The sequence below is a fragment of the Corythoichthys intestinalis genome, chromosome 5, assembly GCF_030265065.1.
Source record: "Corythoichthys intestinalis isolate RoL2023-P3 chromosome 5, ASM3026506v1, whole genome shotgun sequence".
NCBI classification, from domain to species: domain Eukaryota; kingdom Metazoa; phylum Chordata; class Actinopteri; order Syngnathiformes; family Syngnathidae; genus Corythoichthys; species Corythoichthys intestinalis.
This window is the reverse complement of record NC_080399.1, coordinates 19782594-19802338: the sequence shown is the minus strand read 5'-3', so window position 1 is coordinate 19802338 and position 19745 is coordinate 19782594. Positions and strand designations below refer to the sequence as shown.

At 38.4% G+C, this 19745-nt stretch overlaps 2 protein-coding genes across 12 annotated transcripts in view; one reads left to right on the top strand and one right to left on the bottom strand.

The window, feature by feature from the left end:
- Positions 1-14323, bottom strand: part of mov10l1 (Mov10 like RNA helicase 1) — a 30080-nt gene extending 15757 nt beyond the window's left edge. For 5 of the 10 annotated variants that reach the window (XR_009063242.1, XM_057836797.1, XM_057836805.1 and 2 more), the window contains exons 1-9: positions 13543-13758; positions 13346-13470; positions 13082-13269; positions 5246-5405; positions 5013-5125; positions 4741-4928; positions 851-991; positions 503-769; positions 218-415 (exon numbers count right to left, since the gene is read on the bottom strand). Coding sequence is in view for 9 of the 10 variants with exons in the window: in XM_057836797.1 (XP_057692780.1) it covers positions 218-415; positions 503-769; positions 851-991; positions 4741-4928; positions 5013-5125; positions 5246-5405; positions 13082-13269; positions 13346-13439 (1349 nt within the window). In the remaining variant the exon portion in view is untranslated. The other 5 variants (XM_057836806.1, XM_057836803.1, XM_057836799.1 and 2 more) reach the window with 5 other exon arrangements.
- The window catches only part of nuak1b (NUAK family, SNF1-like kinase, 1b), a 38873-nt gene continuing 32920 nt past the window's right edge, over positions 13793-19745 (top strand). The window contains exons 1-3 of one of the 2 annotated variants that reach the window (XM_057836808.1): positions 13793-13904; positions 15925-16024; positions 17148-17231. The gene's annotated coding sequence lies outside the window, so the exon portion shown is untranslated. The remainder of the gene's footprint in view (positions 13905-15924; positions 16025-17147; positions 17232-19745) is intronic. The other variant, XM_057836809.1, reaches the window with a different exon arrangement.

Here is a 19745-nt window from a genome sequence, read left to right as displayed (position 1 = left end):
GGCAGAAAATGGTGAAAGTGTGTCAACACAGGCTCTGAAGCCTCGGCACTTCACTGGCAATTAGCGTAAAAGTTTATAAAATTCACCCGTGACATGAAAACCTGAAATACATGCCAAGGTTTATTTTGTGCAAGTAAAATTTCATATGCTAATACAACATCCTATTGTAGCAGGGAACCTAATGTAAGGAAATGGTATTTGTACTCAATTTTGATACCTGAGTGTATCCTGGGGAGCAGTGATGGTGATTACATGAGAAGGTGCCACCCGGACAGGCTTGGTGTCAACTTGACTGTAAGGCACATGCGGCAGCAGCAGACGCTCATCATTACAGCAAACCGTTACTTCCAGGCGCCTTCCGATGTCGAAGGAGGAGAAGTGCAGCAACAGGAGCTCAGCGCAGCTTCCCAGGCTCCTGACCAGATCCAAAATGCGACAGTTATGAACTTCATATAAAACAATGCAGCAATATGCCCATACTGCGGACTTTAGCCCAACTTACTTTGCTTGGCAACCCACTACAACACACAGTCTCTCTCCTGGAGGAATATCTGCCCCTCTTTCTTCCCTTCTCACACCGAGAGAGTGCTGCGTCTCCTTGCCACCTGTCGCTCCAGCATGACTTCCTCGTTCTTCCACAGGAACGGGACAAGAGTCAGACGCAGGTTCTTTGAGTTCCCTCTCAAGTGTTTTCAGAAAGAACTGTTCTTCAGAGTCCCAGCCAGCAAAGTTGCAGAACTTGAGATGGTGTGTCTTTGAGCCTTTGTTCCTATTTGAAAAGCAGAGGGAGAATTTATCAAAATTGTGATTTGTATTATTACTCCGATTCCTTCCACATTTCATTACTTACTGTATCCATAACACTAGCTCCCTGGATTCTCCGACCATCAAATCTCCAAATTGGCCATAACATGTTACATCCAACCCTTCTTTGTTTTCCATCAATGTTTCCAGGGCAGCCATTGGCATGTGTATCGGGGATGGCACCAAACTGCAACAAATATACGTGAATTCAATCCATCAAAACTAAAACTCTACACCCTTCAATTCTGGGCCTATTTCGTCCAAATTTGCATGCCTTTGATGTTGCCTTTACATTTCAAATAAAGAATTTTTCACAATGGTCTGGTTTTGTCCCTTTTTCCCCAAAAACACCATGACCTTCATGTCCAAACTACTGTTTTCTTTACTGACCAATTATATCAACATTCTGGGCCCATAAAGACAAAAACATCCTAAATTTGTAATATTGATGTCCGATTGACAACCTAACTATGGTTGGGCATCGAACATCGATGGGACCCGGTTCTAACACTCCGGTTCTCCCGGAACCTTTCAAATTTTGAAATTTCAATACCATGTTTCGATGCCCTGACCGCAAAGCGAAAAAAATTGCTGCCGAAAACCACGAAGAAGCCAGAAGAAGCGCGTATTTGTGCATTGCAACTTGATTACAACCATGGACACAGTGAGGCGGCGCTCAAAAGTTTGGCTTAACTTTACCAAAAAAAAAAAAAAAAAAAAAAGACCAGTCAGCTCAGTGCAATGATTGCAACACAACTTTATAATGCAAAGGTGGCTGCACGACCGGCTTCATGGAATACAAGTGCTATGTGCATTGCTAGCTGAGTGCTACATATTTGACACGCTATGCCGTCAGAACCAGCTAAGTAAAACAATACATTACGTCCGTCTTCTGCTGTCCCAGCGACCCGACCAAGGATTAAGCAGTAGATGATGGATGGATGGATGGATGGATGCAATAGTACGAGATTAAATCGTATTATTACGTCGGGCTATGGTTGATATCATGTATGTAGAACTAGATGCAAAATGACAGACTCAGCGGCGTTACATCATGTAAAGAGAACTAGATGCCAAATGCCAGAGTCGCTGCCGTTAGTAAACGGCCGCCATTTTAAAGCAATATATGCCAAAGTTAAAATCAATTGTATTTAAAGGATTTTTGTTTTAGAATCCGTTGTGTTGCTTATTTAGAAAGATGCAGCCATATGAAGCATTCGATTACTTTTTTAATGACCTCGTAGCAGTGAATAGATAGCATTACATCACATAGCATCCTTGCCAAACACTCATCTCTTCTTCTCCATCGACACATGGAACCCGAATCGTTCAATTTCAAACAATGCCCAATCCTAGCCCTAAAATGCTCAACAAACTGTTTTGAAGTTGGATAATATTTATTCAACTTGCAAATATGAACACTGAACAGAAAAAAATACTGTTTTACATTTGATAATTTAATCGAAACAGCAGTTGTGGTCATAGGCATAAGCCTGCCGCAATATGCAATAATTCCATTTATCACACGATAAATAAAAATGAAGGCGGTAATTTTTCCGCGCGACAGACGTGCTGTTAAAAGTTCGGATTCCTTGTTACCAACTGCGCAAAATGCATCTTCGTTCCAGGTCCGGTAAAAAATAGCACCGGAGCCAATCGTTCCCATTATATCCTATTGTTCAACGTATACCGGCCGCGCCAGTGCTCCGGATTGACTGTGGACCATCTCCGGCGTGCCGGTGTTGTTGACGTGTGGGTGCTCCCGTCAGTGGTGACATTTCACGCGGGGCGGCTATTTTTCGGCACAACACCGGATATTTGAGTGGCAAATTAAGAGCACTGTGCTTCAAACTCGTCCTGTTTATGAAAGTCGATTGTCATATGCTGGCGTTGTGCAGTAATGAGCAGATGTGACTACTGTGGCGTTAGTTAACTTTTTTAATGCGTGCATACACTAGATATCATGAAATGACAAACTAGATGTGCTACGTCCCATGCAATTGGCTACGTGAGCCCAGAGTGATTATGGGACACGTAGTCCATATATTACATCATATACTACATGAATTATAAACCGCCATGACTGAATGGAAGTTAAGAAGGCCAACTCAATCCATACCGGTGACTATAGATAATGCTGCAAAAATTGTTAATTCAGTACGTGACACAGATGGATTCGGACCACAGATAGGATGTCTTGCTCATGTAGTAAACCTAGCTGCTAAGAGAGCTGTAGCAATCAACAGTGTGCCCCACCTCACTTTACAAAAAGTAAAGATTCTTCTCAGCACTTTTATACTAAATTTCTTCAGATCAGTAAGAAGTAAGCACATAGATATTATGCAGTAAAATGCATGTTTATATGATGGCAATTTAATTTTTGCTCGTTTGCAAAAAAACAAAAACAAAAAAAAAAAACAAAAAAATACAGTTGTTATTTTTTTCCCCCCCAGAGCATTAAATGTATTGAATCAGATCGAAAATCGTGTCCCCGTATCGAAAATCGTACCGAACAGTGACTTAACTGTATCGTTGCATCCCTATGGAACACAATTGCAGAAGCTATGAGGGGAAAAGTTTTCATTTGCCTAAATGCTTAAGTTATAACTGCAATTGTTTCGGTTTTTTTCTTGAAAAACACATTTTATTTATTCTGTGTTTCTGTGCGGTATTAATATTGTTGTCTTTTACTTAAGAGGCATGGTCTATTTTTTTGTTGTTGTGATTTCTTATTGTGTTTAAATGGGTGTACTTGATCTATTAATATATACTGTATTCTCACTGTGTTATTGTAAATTGGTTTAAAAAAAATTGGGGGGGGGGGCGCAATAATATCGCATATCGCAATAATTCATGAGATAAATTATCGCACATTAAAATTTGTTATCGCGACAGGCCTACATAGGCATTTTTGGCCTTTATACATACTATGGTAAAACTCAACTCAATCGTGCACTACTCCTACTCGCTATCGGTGATACTCGGTCACTCTCCTCCTCTTCTCAACACACACCCTCAGCCTCATGTGTAACAATCGTCATTTCTGGTGTGACGTCAGAACGGAATCATGGGATCTGTAGTTTTCCACGATGCTTTCCAATTGGAAAAAAGACAAACAATGAAAACATGGACATAAACACATGGTCCATGCAGCGTTTAATAGTTTCTTATGAGGACAATAAAACTAAAAAAAAATCTCCAATGGCATTATCTGCTGTTTTACTTGTGTATTGACCTCAATTAAAACAAGGGCATTCAAATCGGCTCTACTTCCGCCCATTTGAATGAGGTGCGCTGCAAGCGCGTGGGTGACGTAATCACCAAGTTATGTGGCTTGAATGATGACATGCGCACAGGACGCATCCGCCGACCGCTAAACAAACATGGTATTGATTGAGCAGCTGTACTCTTAACAGGGCACTAAAGACATAAGTAGACGCTTAGCTGCTAATTGAAAAGAATAAAAATTCTTATGGACGTCCTGATCGCATATCTTTGCACCCAAGTCCAAGTAACCTGATTTTGAGAATCTGCCGATACACAGTCCCACTGTGATACCGAAAAGATTTTTATTTTTAAACGAAATTTCCAAACATTTTACAGTACTGAACCGTTTACAATACATACTTTTCCCCTTTGTATATATTTTTGCTCGGATAAGCGGTTGAAGATGGATGGACAATTGATATTTTTGCTCTTTTGGCAATGCCATTCCATTTCTGGATTATTTTTTTTGTTTTTAGTCCTTAAAAATATTTTAAAATATATGTATTTTTTAAAATTAAAAACCTGATCCTTTTCAACTGACACTGATCCTCTGAAAAATGGCCCGATCGGCCCGGTTTCCGATCACGTGATCAGATTGGGGACATTTAAATCTAACAGATGTTTTGTTTATCCAATCTAATTCATGCAAAAGGGAGCAGCCATTCATACCCCTCTGTGCATGGGGCCATGCACAGGGCCCTCCAGTGGTAGCGGGACTGGCTGCTCTCCAACATCACCAAGTTCACAACATGGCCTGGTAAGGGCCTGTAGTGCGCAGGAAGCATCAGTGAGTCCAGGCAGAAGAACACACTGTCTCCCACTACACCCTCTTTTTCGTAAATGCTGGTCACACGCACCTGTATGCAGGGTATGTAAGAATTTGACAAACAAATAAACCGATTATAGATTGATGATTATACGAGTATAAAGGAGGCAGCTACCTGATTAAGACGGCAAAAGCGTAAAGGGGCAACAGATTGAGCCTGTGTGGTCCATTGGTTGGGGTCAATTAAATACGTTGCTTGTACCCAATCTCCTTTCATGGGCTCGTAACCTGAAGATACACATCTTGTAACGTTAAAGATGATTTAAACTTTCTAAAAGACTCGTACTAAAGGCACTTTTTTTACTAAACACACAACAACAGAAATTCAACATGGCATAACGCAAGCACCTTCCCATAGACTGGAGCACGAGAAGTAAGTGGTGTTGTTGATTTGGCCACCTTTGCCGTCATACGACGTGACTCTTCCGATGAGAGGTCGCAGCTGGGCACATTCATCTTCCACAGATATTCCTCCTCTACCTTCCCATGCATCACAACTCTTCATCACCTAGATACATGCATCAATTCAGAAAAGTTTGTGACGGTTTTAGGTAGTTAATTAGGGAAATCAATAGATCTTGGACAAAGTAAGCACTTTGAGAATATTTTCTGCACAACACTGACACTAATATTTTTTTATTTATTGACAACTCAAACTTTTATAGTTATCAGCAAATCTTAATGCTTTTTATTGCCACTTTAAACTAATTTAATTAGGACTGGACAATATATTAATTAAATATCACCATCGCGATGTGCGTATGTGCAGTAGTACTATCGCATGATCTGCGATTATTATCATTTTTTGAACACGTGAACTTTTGGTTTGCTTCACAAAATCTGAAAGTTTGTCGAGACATGGCTGCCTGTATCCCTTTCATATACAGCAATCATCATCGTTCACAGATAAACCCCCTTAGCCTGGATTAGCCGGTATTACGTATATGAATACAATCATATTGTATATCGCGGTTGTGCAGTTTTTTGCAGTTTTAATTCTCAAATAAATGAAAAATAAATACCTGAATCTCATCCACACATTAAGAAAAAAAGTTGACAAGAAACCTGTCATTTTTATCCTTCTCAGTGTTGAAAAGTTAGATGAGTTAAAGAATTACTATAGAGGTGAAAAAATAAGCGACAGTCTATTTTTTTCGACTAATCGGTTTATTGACAGTTTGGACATTTAAAGTCTACACTGAATTTCAAAAGTAAATGTTTTCAGAGTAGAATTCTGCAAATGCAGACTGATAATTATCTCAAAATTTAATGAAACAGAACATTTTCAACATCTTATTTTTCAAAATGCTGGAATCCTGTCAATTTTGTTTTGTGTTTTAGGTCCTTTATGATGCCATTTCATGACACAGTCTCCTAAAAATAGCAAAATACGAACAAAGGAAACAGACATAAATTGGCATTTTCTTTTGAGCATTTTCACCAAATTGGCTGAAAAATGTCGATACATTTGGACGGAAACAAGTTCTGATGTGATGCCTTTAAATTTGACTGATAAGTAAGACAGGCAATCCATTTGGCTGGGAGAGGCTGGCAGTGAATGATCACTGCCAAGCCATCCCTCCCAGTCTAAATGTAATGGACATCTAGCACTGTCAATGGCATTGAAAAATTACATTTCACAGCCAGTCCGACCAGCTTAAATGAATTGGATGTTGACCGTTGTCAATGAGTTACAGTATAAATAAATAATGGCATTGAAAAATGACATTTCACAGTCAGTCCGACCAGCTTAAATTAATTGGATGTTAATTGTTGTCAATGAGTTATAATTTTTTTTTTTTTTTAAAAGGGGGGGTGGCATAAAACTTTCCCACTTTGTGTTTTTGCATACACCCCTTCTCCAGAAATGAAGACAGTTTTAAACTAAATTAACACTTCATAGTCCAAGTGACAATTAGGAATAAAAAGACTAGGGCTGTTAAGCGATTAAAATTTTTTAATTGAGTTAATCACAGCTTAAAAATAATCGTAATTAATCGCAATTCAAACCATTTCTAAAGTATGCCATATTTTTTCTGTAAATTATTGTTGGAATTGAAAGATAAGACACAAGATGGATATATAATAGGGCTGGGCGATATGGCCTTAAGTACGTATCACGATAAATTGAGCAGATTTACCTCGATAAGGATAAATGATGATAAATTAGCCCAAGCAGACTTATATAATTTGAAAATTTGAATCAATGCATGGAATACAAATTAACCGTTTCTCGTTAAATTTATTTAACCAGCTTTCAATTTAACAATTGCACATGGAGTCTAAACATTAAGTATTAAAAAAAATTCTTGTAAACAATAAGAATTCTAGTGTGAACATTTATAACAGCTTGTATGACTTCAGAAAAGTACAACATTATATAAATCAATATGACGACTGTGCAAACATGTCATTCTAACACAAATGACTTGCAGCTTTAACAGTACACTTCAGACAACTTATTGGTAATGGCTGCTGTGACATAATTATTCAACACAAGTGCTTACGTCAAGGTTTCAGTTTTTTTTTCTTTTTTTTCCCTGAAACATTTTTTAATACATGCACTCCCCACACAGGCACAACCAGATTAAAGCTGTATTGCTCTGATGCCAATGAAACATTTAAGGTTTTATGATGGCAGAATAAAACAAACTAGAGCTGAAACGAATACTCGAGCAACTCGAGTAACTCGAGTTTAAAAACTGATCCGAGTAATTTTATTCACCTCGAGTAATCGTTTATTTTGACAGCTCTAAGCATCACGTTTTGCTCGGACTACTTTTAATGCGGGACAACGCGCTGGTGTCACGTGCGTAGAGGAAGAAGCAAAAAAAAAAAAAAAACTTACTGCAGCCGACAACCGCTACAAACGACGCCGACGTTGCTAAATACTAGCCCGCACATGCTACGTTAGTTGCAGGTGGCGTCCAATGAGTCTCATAGAGATCACATGTATGTTGAACTAGATGCACAATGACAGACTAGGCCGCGTCTGGGCAGCGTTAGCAAACAGCCGCCATCTTAAAGCAGTAGAGCGCTAAGCGCTAATAAAGAGCGCTAAGCGCTAATATATAAGATTAACGTTACTGCCACTACTAGCTCACCTTACGTTAGCCCTGCGGAGGGCTAGGTTTCAATTAATTAAGACCACTTTCGATGCGTGGCTAACGTGTCTTACATACAGGCTTTAACATAACATAGCGTTGTGGAGTGATGAGGGCGTCAAATAAAAACTCAATAATGCTAACTATCAATTTTAGCTCAGTAGTCATTGCTGGATAAAACACCAAGTAGCACTAGTCCCTAATGTGCTCCAATACAGCCTGTATCATACATTTATTTTGAACAGTGCAAAAACTCAAAATCCTATCAGGACTTACAGTTTAGACTAACTTAAAACTTAACTAGAACTTAAAAATGGCTTGACACAAATAGAAATTCAATTGAAAAACGTGGGAAAAAATTCTAACTTTTAAGTTATGTGTGTTATCAAGCGTAAAGGCATTTTTAGGTGTGTTTATATATATATAATATATATATATGTATATACTTTTTTAAAATAAGATCTAAAGGTTTTTTTGAGTGAAAGCAGGGAATTAGTCATTTTTTAAAATTCTAGTTACATCTGAGATGCAATTGTTGGCTGTTTTCAACAATATACATCAAAAATAAAGACATTGATTGACTGAAAATGATAAAATGTCTTGTTTTCTCATGTATATCTATAATTGCTCTTCACCTGAAAATATATTTGTTTTATCCGATTACTCGATTAATCGATAGAATTTTCAGTCGATTACTCGATTACTAAAATATTCGATAGCTGCAGCCCTAAAACAAACACATACAGAAAAATAGCTGTGGCCATTAAACTGTCATATTATATATAGGCTTCACTGTTGGATTATACTTTATGCTGAGTGCTTTACCATCATGAAAGCTTTCAGAGAAATCACACAGAGATGCCAAATAACGCGACATGATGATTGCTACATGAAGTCCGTGCCCAGTCCACTCATTAATTTCAGCCGTTTCGACAAGGTTAGAGCCGCTGTCCGACTCTTTCACGTTCATTTGTAGCCGTTGTTAGCCGCTAGCGTTAGCCTGTGGCTTGGCTACCAGAAGAAAGCACTGAAAGCATCCTCTCCTGATATCTTGAGAACCAGAGAGGACAGCGGGTGAAAGCTTGTCTGGAACCCGCTTAGAGTTTACTTAATGTAGGGTGAAAGTTGGCGAAGCTAACTTAAACCCGACTCCATCCCGTTTACTTGTAGCGTTAGCCGCTAGTGTTAGCCTACCGGGCTTCTGTTTGATTGGCTTCCTGAAAACCACGTGACTCCATACGTAAGCACACTGTCTGCTTTCTTAAAGGGGAATGAACATAGCCAAACAACACAGCGTCAAAGCGGGATAAAAAGACTATATTTTCTTGTTTCATTCAATTACTAAATTTACCGACATGGTCAAAATTACGTCGGTCATCATGAAGAATTTCGGTGACAGTAAATTTTCGGTTTACCGCCCTGCTCTAAACATACGGTACATAATTGCTGTATTTGTTTATTATAACAATAAATCAACAAGATGGCATTAACATTATTAACATTTTGTTAAAGCGATCCATGGATAGAAAGACTTGTAGTTCTTAAAAGATAAACGTTAGTACAAGTTATAGAAATTTTCTATTAAAACCCCTCTTAATGTTTTCGTTTTGATAAAATGTTTAACCTTTTCAATCAAAAGTAGCTATTTTGATTGAGAATGGCAGTTCTCTTTGCAAAGTTGTTTAACTGAGTGAGAATAGGGTCTCATTAATACAGATTGAAGTGCTTTTCTTTTTCATTAATTCATGTTTTCGTTTTAATAAAATTTGTAAAATTTTCAATCAAAATATAAACTAGTAACCCGTCATTGTTGATGTCAACAATTACACAATGCTCATGGATGCTGAAGCCCATAAAATCAGTCGCACCCAAGCGCCAGCAGAGGGTGACAAAACTCCAAAAAACACAAGTAACAAGTGGACATTGCACTGTGCTGTGCTGTCATTTTAATCTGTTTGAGCAAGGCATGTGCGTTAATTGTAGAGCTGAAACGAATACTCGAGCAACTGGAGTAACTCGAGTTTAAAAACTGATCCGAGTAGTTTTATTCACCTTGAGTAATCGTTTATTTTGACAGCTCTAAGCATCACATTTTGCTCGGACTACTTTTTATGCGGGACGCGCTGATGTCACGTACGTAGAGGAAGAACAAGAAGAGAAAAAAAAAATTACTGCAGTCGACAGCCGCTACAAACGACGCCGACGTTGCTAAATACTAGCCCGCACGATGCTAATTGGTAGCAGGTAGTGTCCGATGAGTCTCATAGAGATCACATGTATGTTGAACTAGATGCGAAATGACAGACTCGGCCACGTCTGGGCAGCGTTAGTAAACAGCCGCCATCTTAAAGCAGTAGAGCGCTAAGCGCTAATAAAGAGCGCTAAGTGCTAATAAATAAGATTAACGTAACGTTAGCCCTGCGGAGGGCTAGGTTTCTATTAATTATGACCACTGTCGATGCTTGGCTAACGTGTCTTACATAAAGGCTTTAACATAACATAGCGATGTGGAGTGATGAGGGTGTAAAATAAAAACTCAATAATGCTAACTATCAATTTTAGCTCAGTCGTCATTGCTGGATAAAACACCAAGTAGCACTGGTCCCTAATGTGCTCCAATACAGCCTGTATCATACATTTATTTTGAACACTGCAAAAACTCAAAATCCTATCAGGACTTACAGTTTAGACTAACTTAAAACTTAACTAGAACTTAAAAATGGCTTGTCACAAATAGAAATTCAATGGAAACACGTGGGAAAAAAATCCTAACTTTTAAAAGGGATGTAGCGGCAAAGGGGGTGTGAGACATCAATAGAACCGTTATGTGCCAAGATAACAAATATTGATAAAGTTAACAAAAAAACAATCACATTAATGAGCAATTATCGAAAATAGATCGAAAATGACGAACATTCCCGAAAGTGTTCCGGAAACAGCCGAATGGGGCGGCAACGTCACGACAAGTGATTGACAGTCGAGGCGGAGCCAGGTGCCATTGTTTTTTAACGACGAGAGAGTAGCGTTGGGGTTTGTTTGACGAAAACATCTCAAAAATGGTTCAAAACTGCTGTGCTATGTGGTGTACAAATAGCTATTTATCGGAATATAGTATCCATGAGTTCCCGAACGCGAAAAAAAAAAAAAGCTGGACTACGCAGACGATGGGTAAAGTTCGTCCGTGCAAAGAGGGCTAATTTTCTAGACACAGCCTCCGGCACGCTTTTCTGTGGTGCGCATTTTCCACCTGAAAGCTTCTCGAACTATGGACAAGTGAAATCGGATTTTGCTAAAAGATTGCTGCTCAAAGGAGATGCGGTGCCGACCATACACGCGCAGCGACCTAAATGTCCCGAGATATCAAGAAAGAGGATGATGACTAGCAAAGGAGGCTAAGGCTAAGCAAAGGAGGGGAGCAGCCAAGCTCGAAATGGCCAGAGTGAGTACTCTTTTATAATAAAAAAATGTCACGCATTGGATACAGGACTGGACACATGTATACATTATCGTTCGTAAAATATATAGAACAAATCCTCTGATCCCATTCATATTTGTGTCTGTTGGCAGAGCGAAAAGCTATGATAGGCTAGCGCAATAAATGATAATTATTCTATGCATTCCTTTATTATGCAGTCACGGTGTATCAGCTTCACATAAAGAAATGCAAAACAAATCATTGGTGTTTCCCACACAATCTGCTGCCAATGTTTCATCAGTGTCATTGCTCCCCTCAATGACCGTTTCATTACGCTGCATTGGCGTTCGTTTGGGCTCAAATTGGTAACCTAAGACACCGATTAAAGCTTCGTAACTCTCCTCGTCACCATTAGATGAACATTCGTTTCGTCCTTCTAGCTCGGATTCGTCGCTGAAACTAGAAACGAAATTGTCTGCCATCATCGCCGCCATTCAGCATTAAAGCACTGAGCCTTTTTCTTGTTGAAGAAACACCCCTCACTGTCAATTCTGAATTCTCTTTTATTGACAACGAGGGGTGTTTCTTCATGAGGGAACCTGGAATATGTGCAGGACGAACACAATGCATCAGCATAAACAGCTCAAAACACCTAATTCTCCCCTCACTAGAAGGAATTCTATTGATGCAGACAGGTGCTGCCCCCCTAGTGGCTGGTGGCACTCACTTCACTTGTCGTGACGTCACGCACACAATCTGCCAGATCTCGGGCGCCGGTCGTTTTAGCTTGACAATCGAGCCAAATTTCTCTCATTTTCTTGTGTGTAATTACACGAAGTGGCATGATATGAATACAAATGGCATGCGTTTATGGATAAATGATGGAATATTAAAATTTTCCGAGGGCACTACATCCCCTTTAAGTGATGTGTGTTATCAAGCGTAACGGCATTTTTAGGTATATATATATATTTATATATATATATATATATATATATATATATTTTTTTTTTTTTTTTTTTTTTTTTTTTTTTAAATAAGATCTAAAAGGTTTTTTGAGTGAAAGCAGTGAATTAGTCTTTTTTTTTTTTTGTTACATCTGAGATGCAATTGTTGGCTGTTTTCAACAATATACATCGAAAATAAAGACATTGATTGGCTGAAAACGATTCAAGATTAGATGAAATGTCTTGTTTTCTCATGTATATTTATAATTGCTTTTCACCCAAAAATATATTTGTTTTATCCGATTACTCGATTAATCGATAGAATTTTCAGTCGATTACTAAAATATTCGATAGCTGCAGCCCTAGTTAATTGCGTCAAATAGTTTAACGCGATTAATTTAAAAAATTACCGTCCGTTAACGCGATAATTTTGACAGCCCTAAAAAAGACAAAGAAATTTGAAACGTCAAAGAAAAAAGTGACTAATATGGACAGATATTCCAATTAATAAAATAATGCCATGTTAGTTCTAAAGCCTGAGTTGTAAATAAAGTGAATACACATTACACAACATAAAGACTTTTTGATTAAAAGAAAATACCGTATTGAATAAAATAGACAGGGACATTTCATATGTACTTTTACAGCTTTTCCAACTCTACACAACAGTGGCTAAATTACTCAAATACACACTGTCAACACGTATAGTTGTGCTCACCCTGAGAGCTTTCCATCCGCCTTGGGCGCCATCTCCCACGGCAATGCAGTTCACCATGTCACCTACTTTGAGCGGCACCCCACCCAGCACCACGCCACTGGTGAAGTAAATGGCGTCATCTATTAGGCCGTAGTCTAGACTCAGCTGGGTCACCACGCCGTCGCAGAGCTGGCGAATGGTCTCCGAGTCTGCACAGTCAAGCCATTAAAGCCGAATAAGATTTTAATAGTGTCAATTCTAAGGGGGAAAGTAAAGCCAAGTTACCCGGTGAACGTGAACCGCCATCAGCATCCACCTGTGCAGTGCTCCACAATGGGGAGACTAGTTTAGATAGTATGCCTCTTACAGCTGAAAACATGTCGGCTACCTCGTTCCAAGTTTACTTCAACCTGCTGGAAGAGAAGGTACTCATCAAAAGTCCAAAAAAAGAATCAACTAAATACTAAGCGCGATAGCTCCACCTGGCTAGCTTGTGTGAGTTAGATGCAAATTAGCACCTGTTTTTCCAACGCTCAAATTAGCTTGACCTTAAAATATTGTATTGTACGGTGAAAATCTGACCTATGTATAAAATATACTTGCTCAGATATTTTTGCTAAATCGTGATGTGCCAAGGCTTTGGAGATTGTGAAATGGAGGGAGGGAATTTCATAAAACGTTCTTCGAGGCCTGATTCATTTGGGGAGGGGCTAAAAATTATGACGTTGGATACGAAGCCTCGCTGCACCACGTGACTGATTTACAAACTGTTATCGTGACATACGCTGTTCGACAGAAATATAAACCCTTCAGGCGCCGCATTCAAAATACGCTTTTTCCCCCGGTGAGTAACGGTCAGTTGAGAGTTGAGAGATACTGTACTTTGCTTAGTTTGTCGGGCGCGCAAACAAATGCGCTGTTATTATATGATAATTAACGCTTGCGGGTGCTAGCTGAAATAGCATACCGCACGAATGCTATTTTTAGACCGTGACGTCGCATCGTAAAGTGAAAGTGTAACATTATTATTATTATTATTATTATTAACACTCAGGTGACTTGGAGTTCCGCTCTGAGACCCCCAATTTGGCTAAATTTCAAAATTGTCCCATATGCATGTGTCAAACAGCAAAACCCTAACTGGAGGAGAGTGCACGCAAGAGCATAATTAAAAACGCCAAGATTTTAACGAGATATTATCGTATACTTACCTCTTTTCAATCCAAAAACTCCATGCAGCATGTATCTCCAAGTGTCAAGACACAGCTGTGAATGGCCACAGGTGGGTTTTGGGGGGATTTTATGGGTGAAACATGGTAATATGACGAGGGTCGCTATGCAGAAATCGCATACATAAAGGAATGGTCGAGATTTTCATTTTCATATATTTACCCTTTCGAACTTTTTTTTATTTATTTATTTATTTTTTTTCAATTTTTCTTTGTTTGGATCGGTTATCGTCTAAAATATTGGGGAAAATGCGACAGTAACGAAAAAAATGCAATTAAGCAATAGTTATGAGGTAGATATCCGTGATTTATTTTCCCCCACCTCATAGAGTGTATAGTCTTTTAAGTACTGTTATTTTATTTTATTTATTTCCTTGTTTTTGGTCCATGAGAGCTGCTATTTTTTAATTTCGTTGTTTCTGTGTTGGAACAATGACAATAAATTATTCTGATTCTGATTCTGATTCAGATGCCATTTTTTTCATTGTGACGTAATTTGTTCAAAAGTTTAAAATATGCGAGTGAATAATTTTTTGTTGTTTTTTTTTTTTTTAAACTAAATATTAGACATCAGTTAATGATTCTAAGCTAAAAATGACAGACATTTCGAATAATAAATACGATTACTTACCTTCTTTTTATGTCTAGGTTGAAACAAAAGCGGTTGCGCGACGTCTGTAAACGGGGGTTTCCAGGGTAAAACAGACAAATTAAAAATAGTTAGGAGGCTTAATGAGCCATGACTCTGCTATGGCAGCATATAGACATATTGTTCTATCAAAGACGACAGTTCTTTTGGCCTAAAATACAGCAGTTTTTTTTAAAGAGGGGTGCAAGAGCAGAAACTGCTTTTTCATCCTTGTCTGTGTTTTCCGCCATATGCCCTCGCATACAAACCATTCTGTTTCTGCTAGTTTTCTCTGGTAATCTTTCAAAAACGAACATGCTGATCAAGCACTGCTGATAAGGAACTTGTAGAAACGACTTTAGACATTATTACATATGAAGGATGTTTTCTTCATACATTTCCCGAAACCAAAAACTCAGAGGAAAAAATGTGAACAATGGATCAACTCGCGCGGACGTTTAACGCCAGCAGGGTGAACCCATTCACATTTCATATGCAGTAAACATTTTGTTGGAGGGCATGGCCCTTCAGGGGATGAAAGAGGTAAGCCATTTTGATATTTTTACTTATTTTTTAGCGTGGCGTTTTGCCGTGCTGCTTCTGTCTGACAATGAATGACCTGCAAAAATTTAAAATGGAATCTGACTGTCATCCTTACCTTTTCTGTTGTAAAAAAAAAATAACTTTAGTAAGGGGGAAGTGTGAATAAATTATAGAATTAAGACTTGTTATTAATGAAAAATATTCGTTGGCTGTCAATGAGGCGCATTTGTGATCGCTACATGAAAATAGCTATGTAAATTGCCCAAAAGAACAGTCAGAGACATAAGACAACCAGAGGATATAATATATAAGACAGACAGGGCATATGGTGGTAAAGGATAGATTGTTGGAACAGGAGAATGTCATTGTCAGTGGCGTAAGGCAATGCACACAAGAAAAAGGTGTCGATAAAAGAGCTAAGGCTAAGCATAGGTCGGCTCATTTCTTTTTTCCGTCTTTTTCAGCCCTCAATACTCAAGCCGTCTCTCTAACTGAATATTTGTATGTTCTTCACATCTTTACCAGTGAATTTGGCACCAGGGACATCATTTTCGGATAGAATTGATAGGTTTAGCTCTGTAAACATCTCCTTCGTACACTATTTGCATTCATTTCCTATTGGGGACAAACGGAAGCGTGTGTCCCCCCTAGCAACAGTTGCTAACGTCATGAATATTCATGAGCGGAAGTGACGTGTTGCTTGCGGTACGCCATTGTCAAAACAACAAGGGGACGGCCTTGGTTAAATATCTACCTAACTACCAAAAAAGCCATTATTGCGCCTTTTTAAAACTGCGTTCTGTACGCACAATATAAATAAATGTTGATAATAATGGGTTGATTGGGGTCGGGGGCTGAAGCTAAAGTTTTGGACAAACACTCAAATTAGGAGATATTCCGCAGTGGTTCATTAATGGCGGCGGGCTGCGGGGCCGGATCCAACCTACATCTAGTACAGACTCATTACTCATTGCAACATTTGTCAGCTGTATGAGCAAAAGTGACGTACTTTCCATTTAAATAGCAGTCTGGCGGCGAGAGAAAATCCTATCAGCATTCCTTTTACACCCACATTTGTCCACAAAGACTGACAGTTCAGAGACCAATTAGCCATTGCAATTTCAAATTTATTTTCAACGCTACATGATGTCTGTGCTCTTCATGTGAACAATGGCAAAACTGATGTTCACAGTTGAGAATCTAAACCTTGACTGGCACATAACATTCAACCTTCATGTCATTTAACTTAAATCCTGATGTCTTCAGTTAAAAGAAATATTTAATAAATTTTACAGTATCTTTGTCCTCTCAATGGCGTGCCGCAAGCAACACTTCACTTTTGCTCATTGATATTCATGACGTTAGCAATTGTGGCTGGGCAGGTCAACCTCACCAATGCATTAAATGTTCCTGGTCAGATTACTCGATTATTCGAACGAACTAGTTCATAGATTAATCAACTACTAAAATAATCGATAACTGCAGCATTACTTGCATCCCACTAGACTTCAATAAAATTTGATAGAAACTCACAGTTCAATAATCCTGTCCTTTTACCCGTCCCTGAACAAACCATGAATCAAAATCCCATTCTCTTTTAATTCCTTCCGATTGTTCCACTAAAATATTACAAAAGAATTCAAGATCCAGTTTTTATTCTTAATTTTATTTGCCTGATTTCATTTAGGTCACATTTTGGAAGTACAGTACATGTCCAACCAACATCAGCATTGGAAAAAACAAGTGAAAGTAGTACTTCCTTCCAGCACAGGTAAAAAGTGGAACTTTAATCATTTACATTGTCTTAAGAAGTCACCACAGTCACTACATGATGACAAAATGTGTAGCCTTTGTTCGTGTTTATGTTCATAATAGCATACTTGGATAAATGAATGGAATACACGTATTAAATCATATAGTTTATGTTAACAAGTGATTTGAGTTCCCACAGATGCACTCCATATTTTTGCCAAATGTCATTTTTCTTTGTGTTGGCATTAGGGGTCCTAACCCTACTGTCTGTATTTCCCTGCACTGGCCATGTTATTATTATTATTATTATTATTATTATTTGCAAGTTTTCACATCTGATTCATTCATTTCAACACTGTTGTGTTCACAGTCCAAGCAGTGATTTTTTTTCTGCATGGCTACAAATGATAAACAGCAGTTATGAGTCATGCTTGTGGGACCTGATGACACGCAATGAAAAGTTATCCTCTCTTTTGTACAAAAGGATTAGGGCCACACTAAAAAGATGACACGGCAAGATAGAAGTTATATTTTAAAAAAATCTCATATCTGTAAAAAACCCAATGTATATTCCCAAGATAACAAAGTACATTTTCAAGATTAAAGCTTTTATTCTATAGAATTGAAAGATACAAGTTTAACATTTAGATGTTAAATGTTTAGATGGGGTTTTTTTTAGATCAGTTGTGATAGATATTAGTTGTAGTAGATGTAGTTGTTTTTTAACGTTAAAGTTGTAATCGTACAAGAAAAAAACAATGAAAGGTCAAATTGTATGTTTAACCAATATTTTTTTATTTGTCGTTTTACAGAAATAAAATATATTTTCAAGATTGTATAACATTTTAGATATCCGTCACGATTTTACCATAATCGTTGTAGTTTTACGGAAAACAAAGTTATGGTTTTTAAAGTTGTAACTTTACTGCATACAACAAAATGGAGACACATGCCCTAAGGCAGTGCTTCTCAATTATTTTCTGTTACGCCCCCCCAAGGAAGACGTAAATGTTTCGCGCCCCCCCCCCAACTCTCTGCCACCACTGTAAATAGTATCATTCGTCTATATTACTATTATAAGTACGCCTCAGCCTAACATTGTGTCCTTTTTTTCTATTAAAGAAAAAAAGTAACATAGATCAACTTTTTTAACATTGTGTTGCTTGTAACAGAAAAGACTTAACGTGCATCAATTTGCCTGAAGTTAAAAAAAAAAAAAAAAAAAGTCACATCCAAACTGTAAAAATACACTCAAGGTACATTTTTGACCATTTGATACTGAAAAATAAAATGTAATAAAATCAGTAAATAATAACAAATTCAAATTGATTAGAAACATTTACTCTTCAGGACAACGTGCCAAAAAATTTGACCGAAAAACAACTGAATAGAAGGGGGGAAAAAAAGTATTTGGACAGAAGGAAAGTTTTTATTTTCGCTGATTCACCACAGTGCTCACTGGTTTACTGATATAACACTGACAAAGCGGGACGATTGTGACAATTGGCAATATTCGGCACATTTTCGCTGAAAAACAATCAAGCGGCTTATCAATGAGATTGTGGTCGAATGTCTTTAAGTGGCGTCTTAACTGATTTGGCTTCTCCGCTATAATCATCTTTAGACTCAGTAAACAGTGGTCTTTCCTCATTTCCCACTATATTAAAAGTCAAAGGCAAACGGCCCGAAAAAAGCGCATTCTCGGCGGCCGAGGTAGAACCGTAGGTGAGGGCGGTGGTCGTGACGATCCCAAGCCGAAAACGGCACTTCTCGGCCGGACACGTGAGAATCGAAGAAGACAGTGGGTCGCTGCGTGAGTCCAGCTCTGCATGAGTCTCTTCCGTGTGCTCTTGCTTACTTCAAAAATACTGCACGCACTTTGAAAATGAGAGCGCCACTGCCACCCACGGAGTGGATGTGCAAGTACACTTTATTCTAGTACGGCAAAAAAAATAAAAATAAATAAAAGCATGTTCCCCGAGGTCACTCGCGCCCCCCCTGGCATCGCTCTGCGCCCCCCTGGGGGGGCGCGCCCCACCATTTGAGAAGTACTGCCCTAAGGTAAAAGTAGGTTATCCCACCAAACAATAAATGATTTATCACAACATTGAGGTTAAATCAATTCGAGCGCTACCTTCAGAACGCCACTAGATGGCGGTATTCTTCTGCAGAAATCCTCCTTTCTCTCACCATTCCATTCTCGTCCAGGTTTCTGTACAGTGGTTCACTAAGAGCTAACCTCTTTACATTCTCACCGATAGACAATTAATCTTAGATTATTCAAAGCCCGCAATTGAACACCTAACCTCAGAACGTTGAGGCTGAAATGATAACCATTTGTACTGTTTACGAAATAATAGCAATATTAATAATTGGCCTTGTAATACTTTTTAAACAACTGTATTAAAAAGGAGAATCACATTTTTCATTGTAAATTATATCAAACGGTACACAATACAGTGTTAACGGGGGATGTGCTATTGCGAAATAAATAATCCTACACATAACTGCAATGTATAGGACATGCAACTAC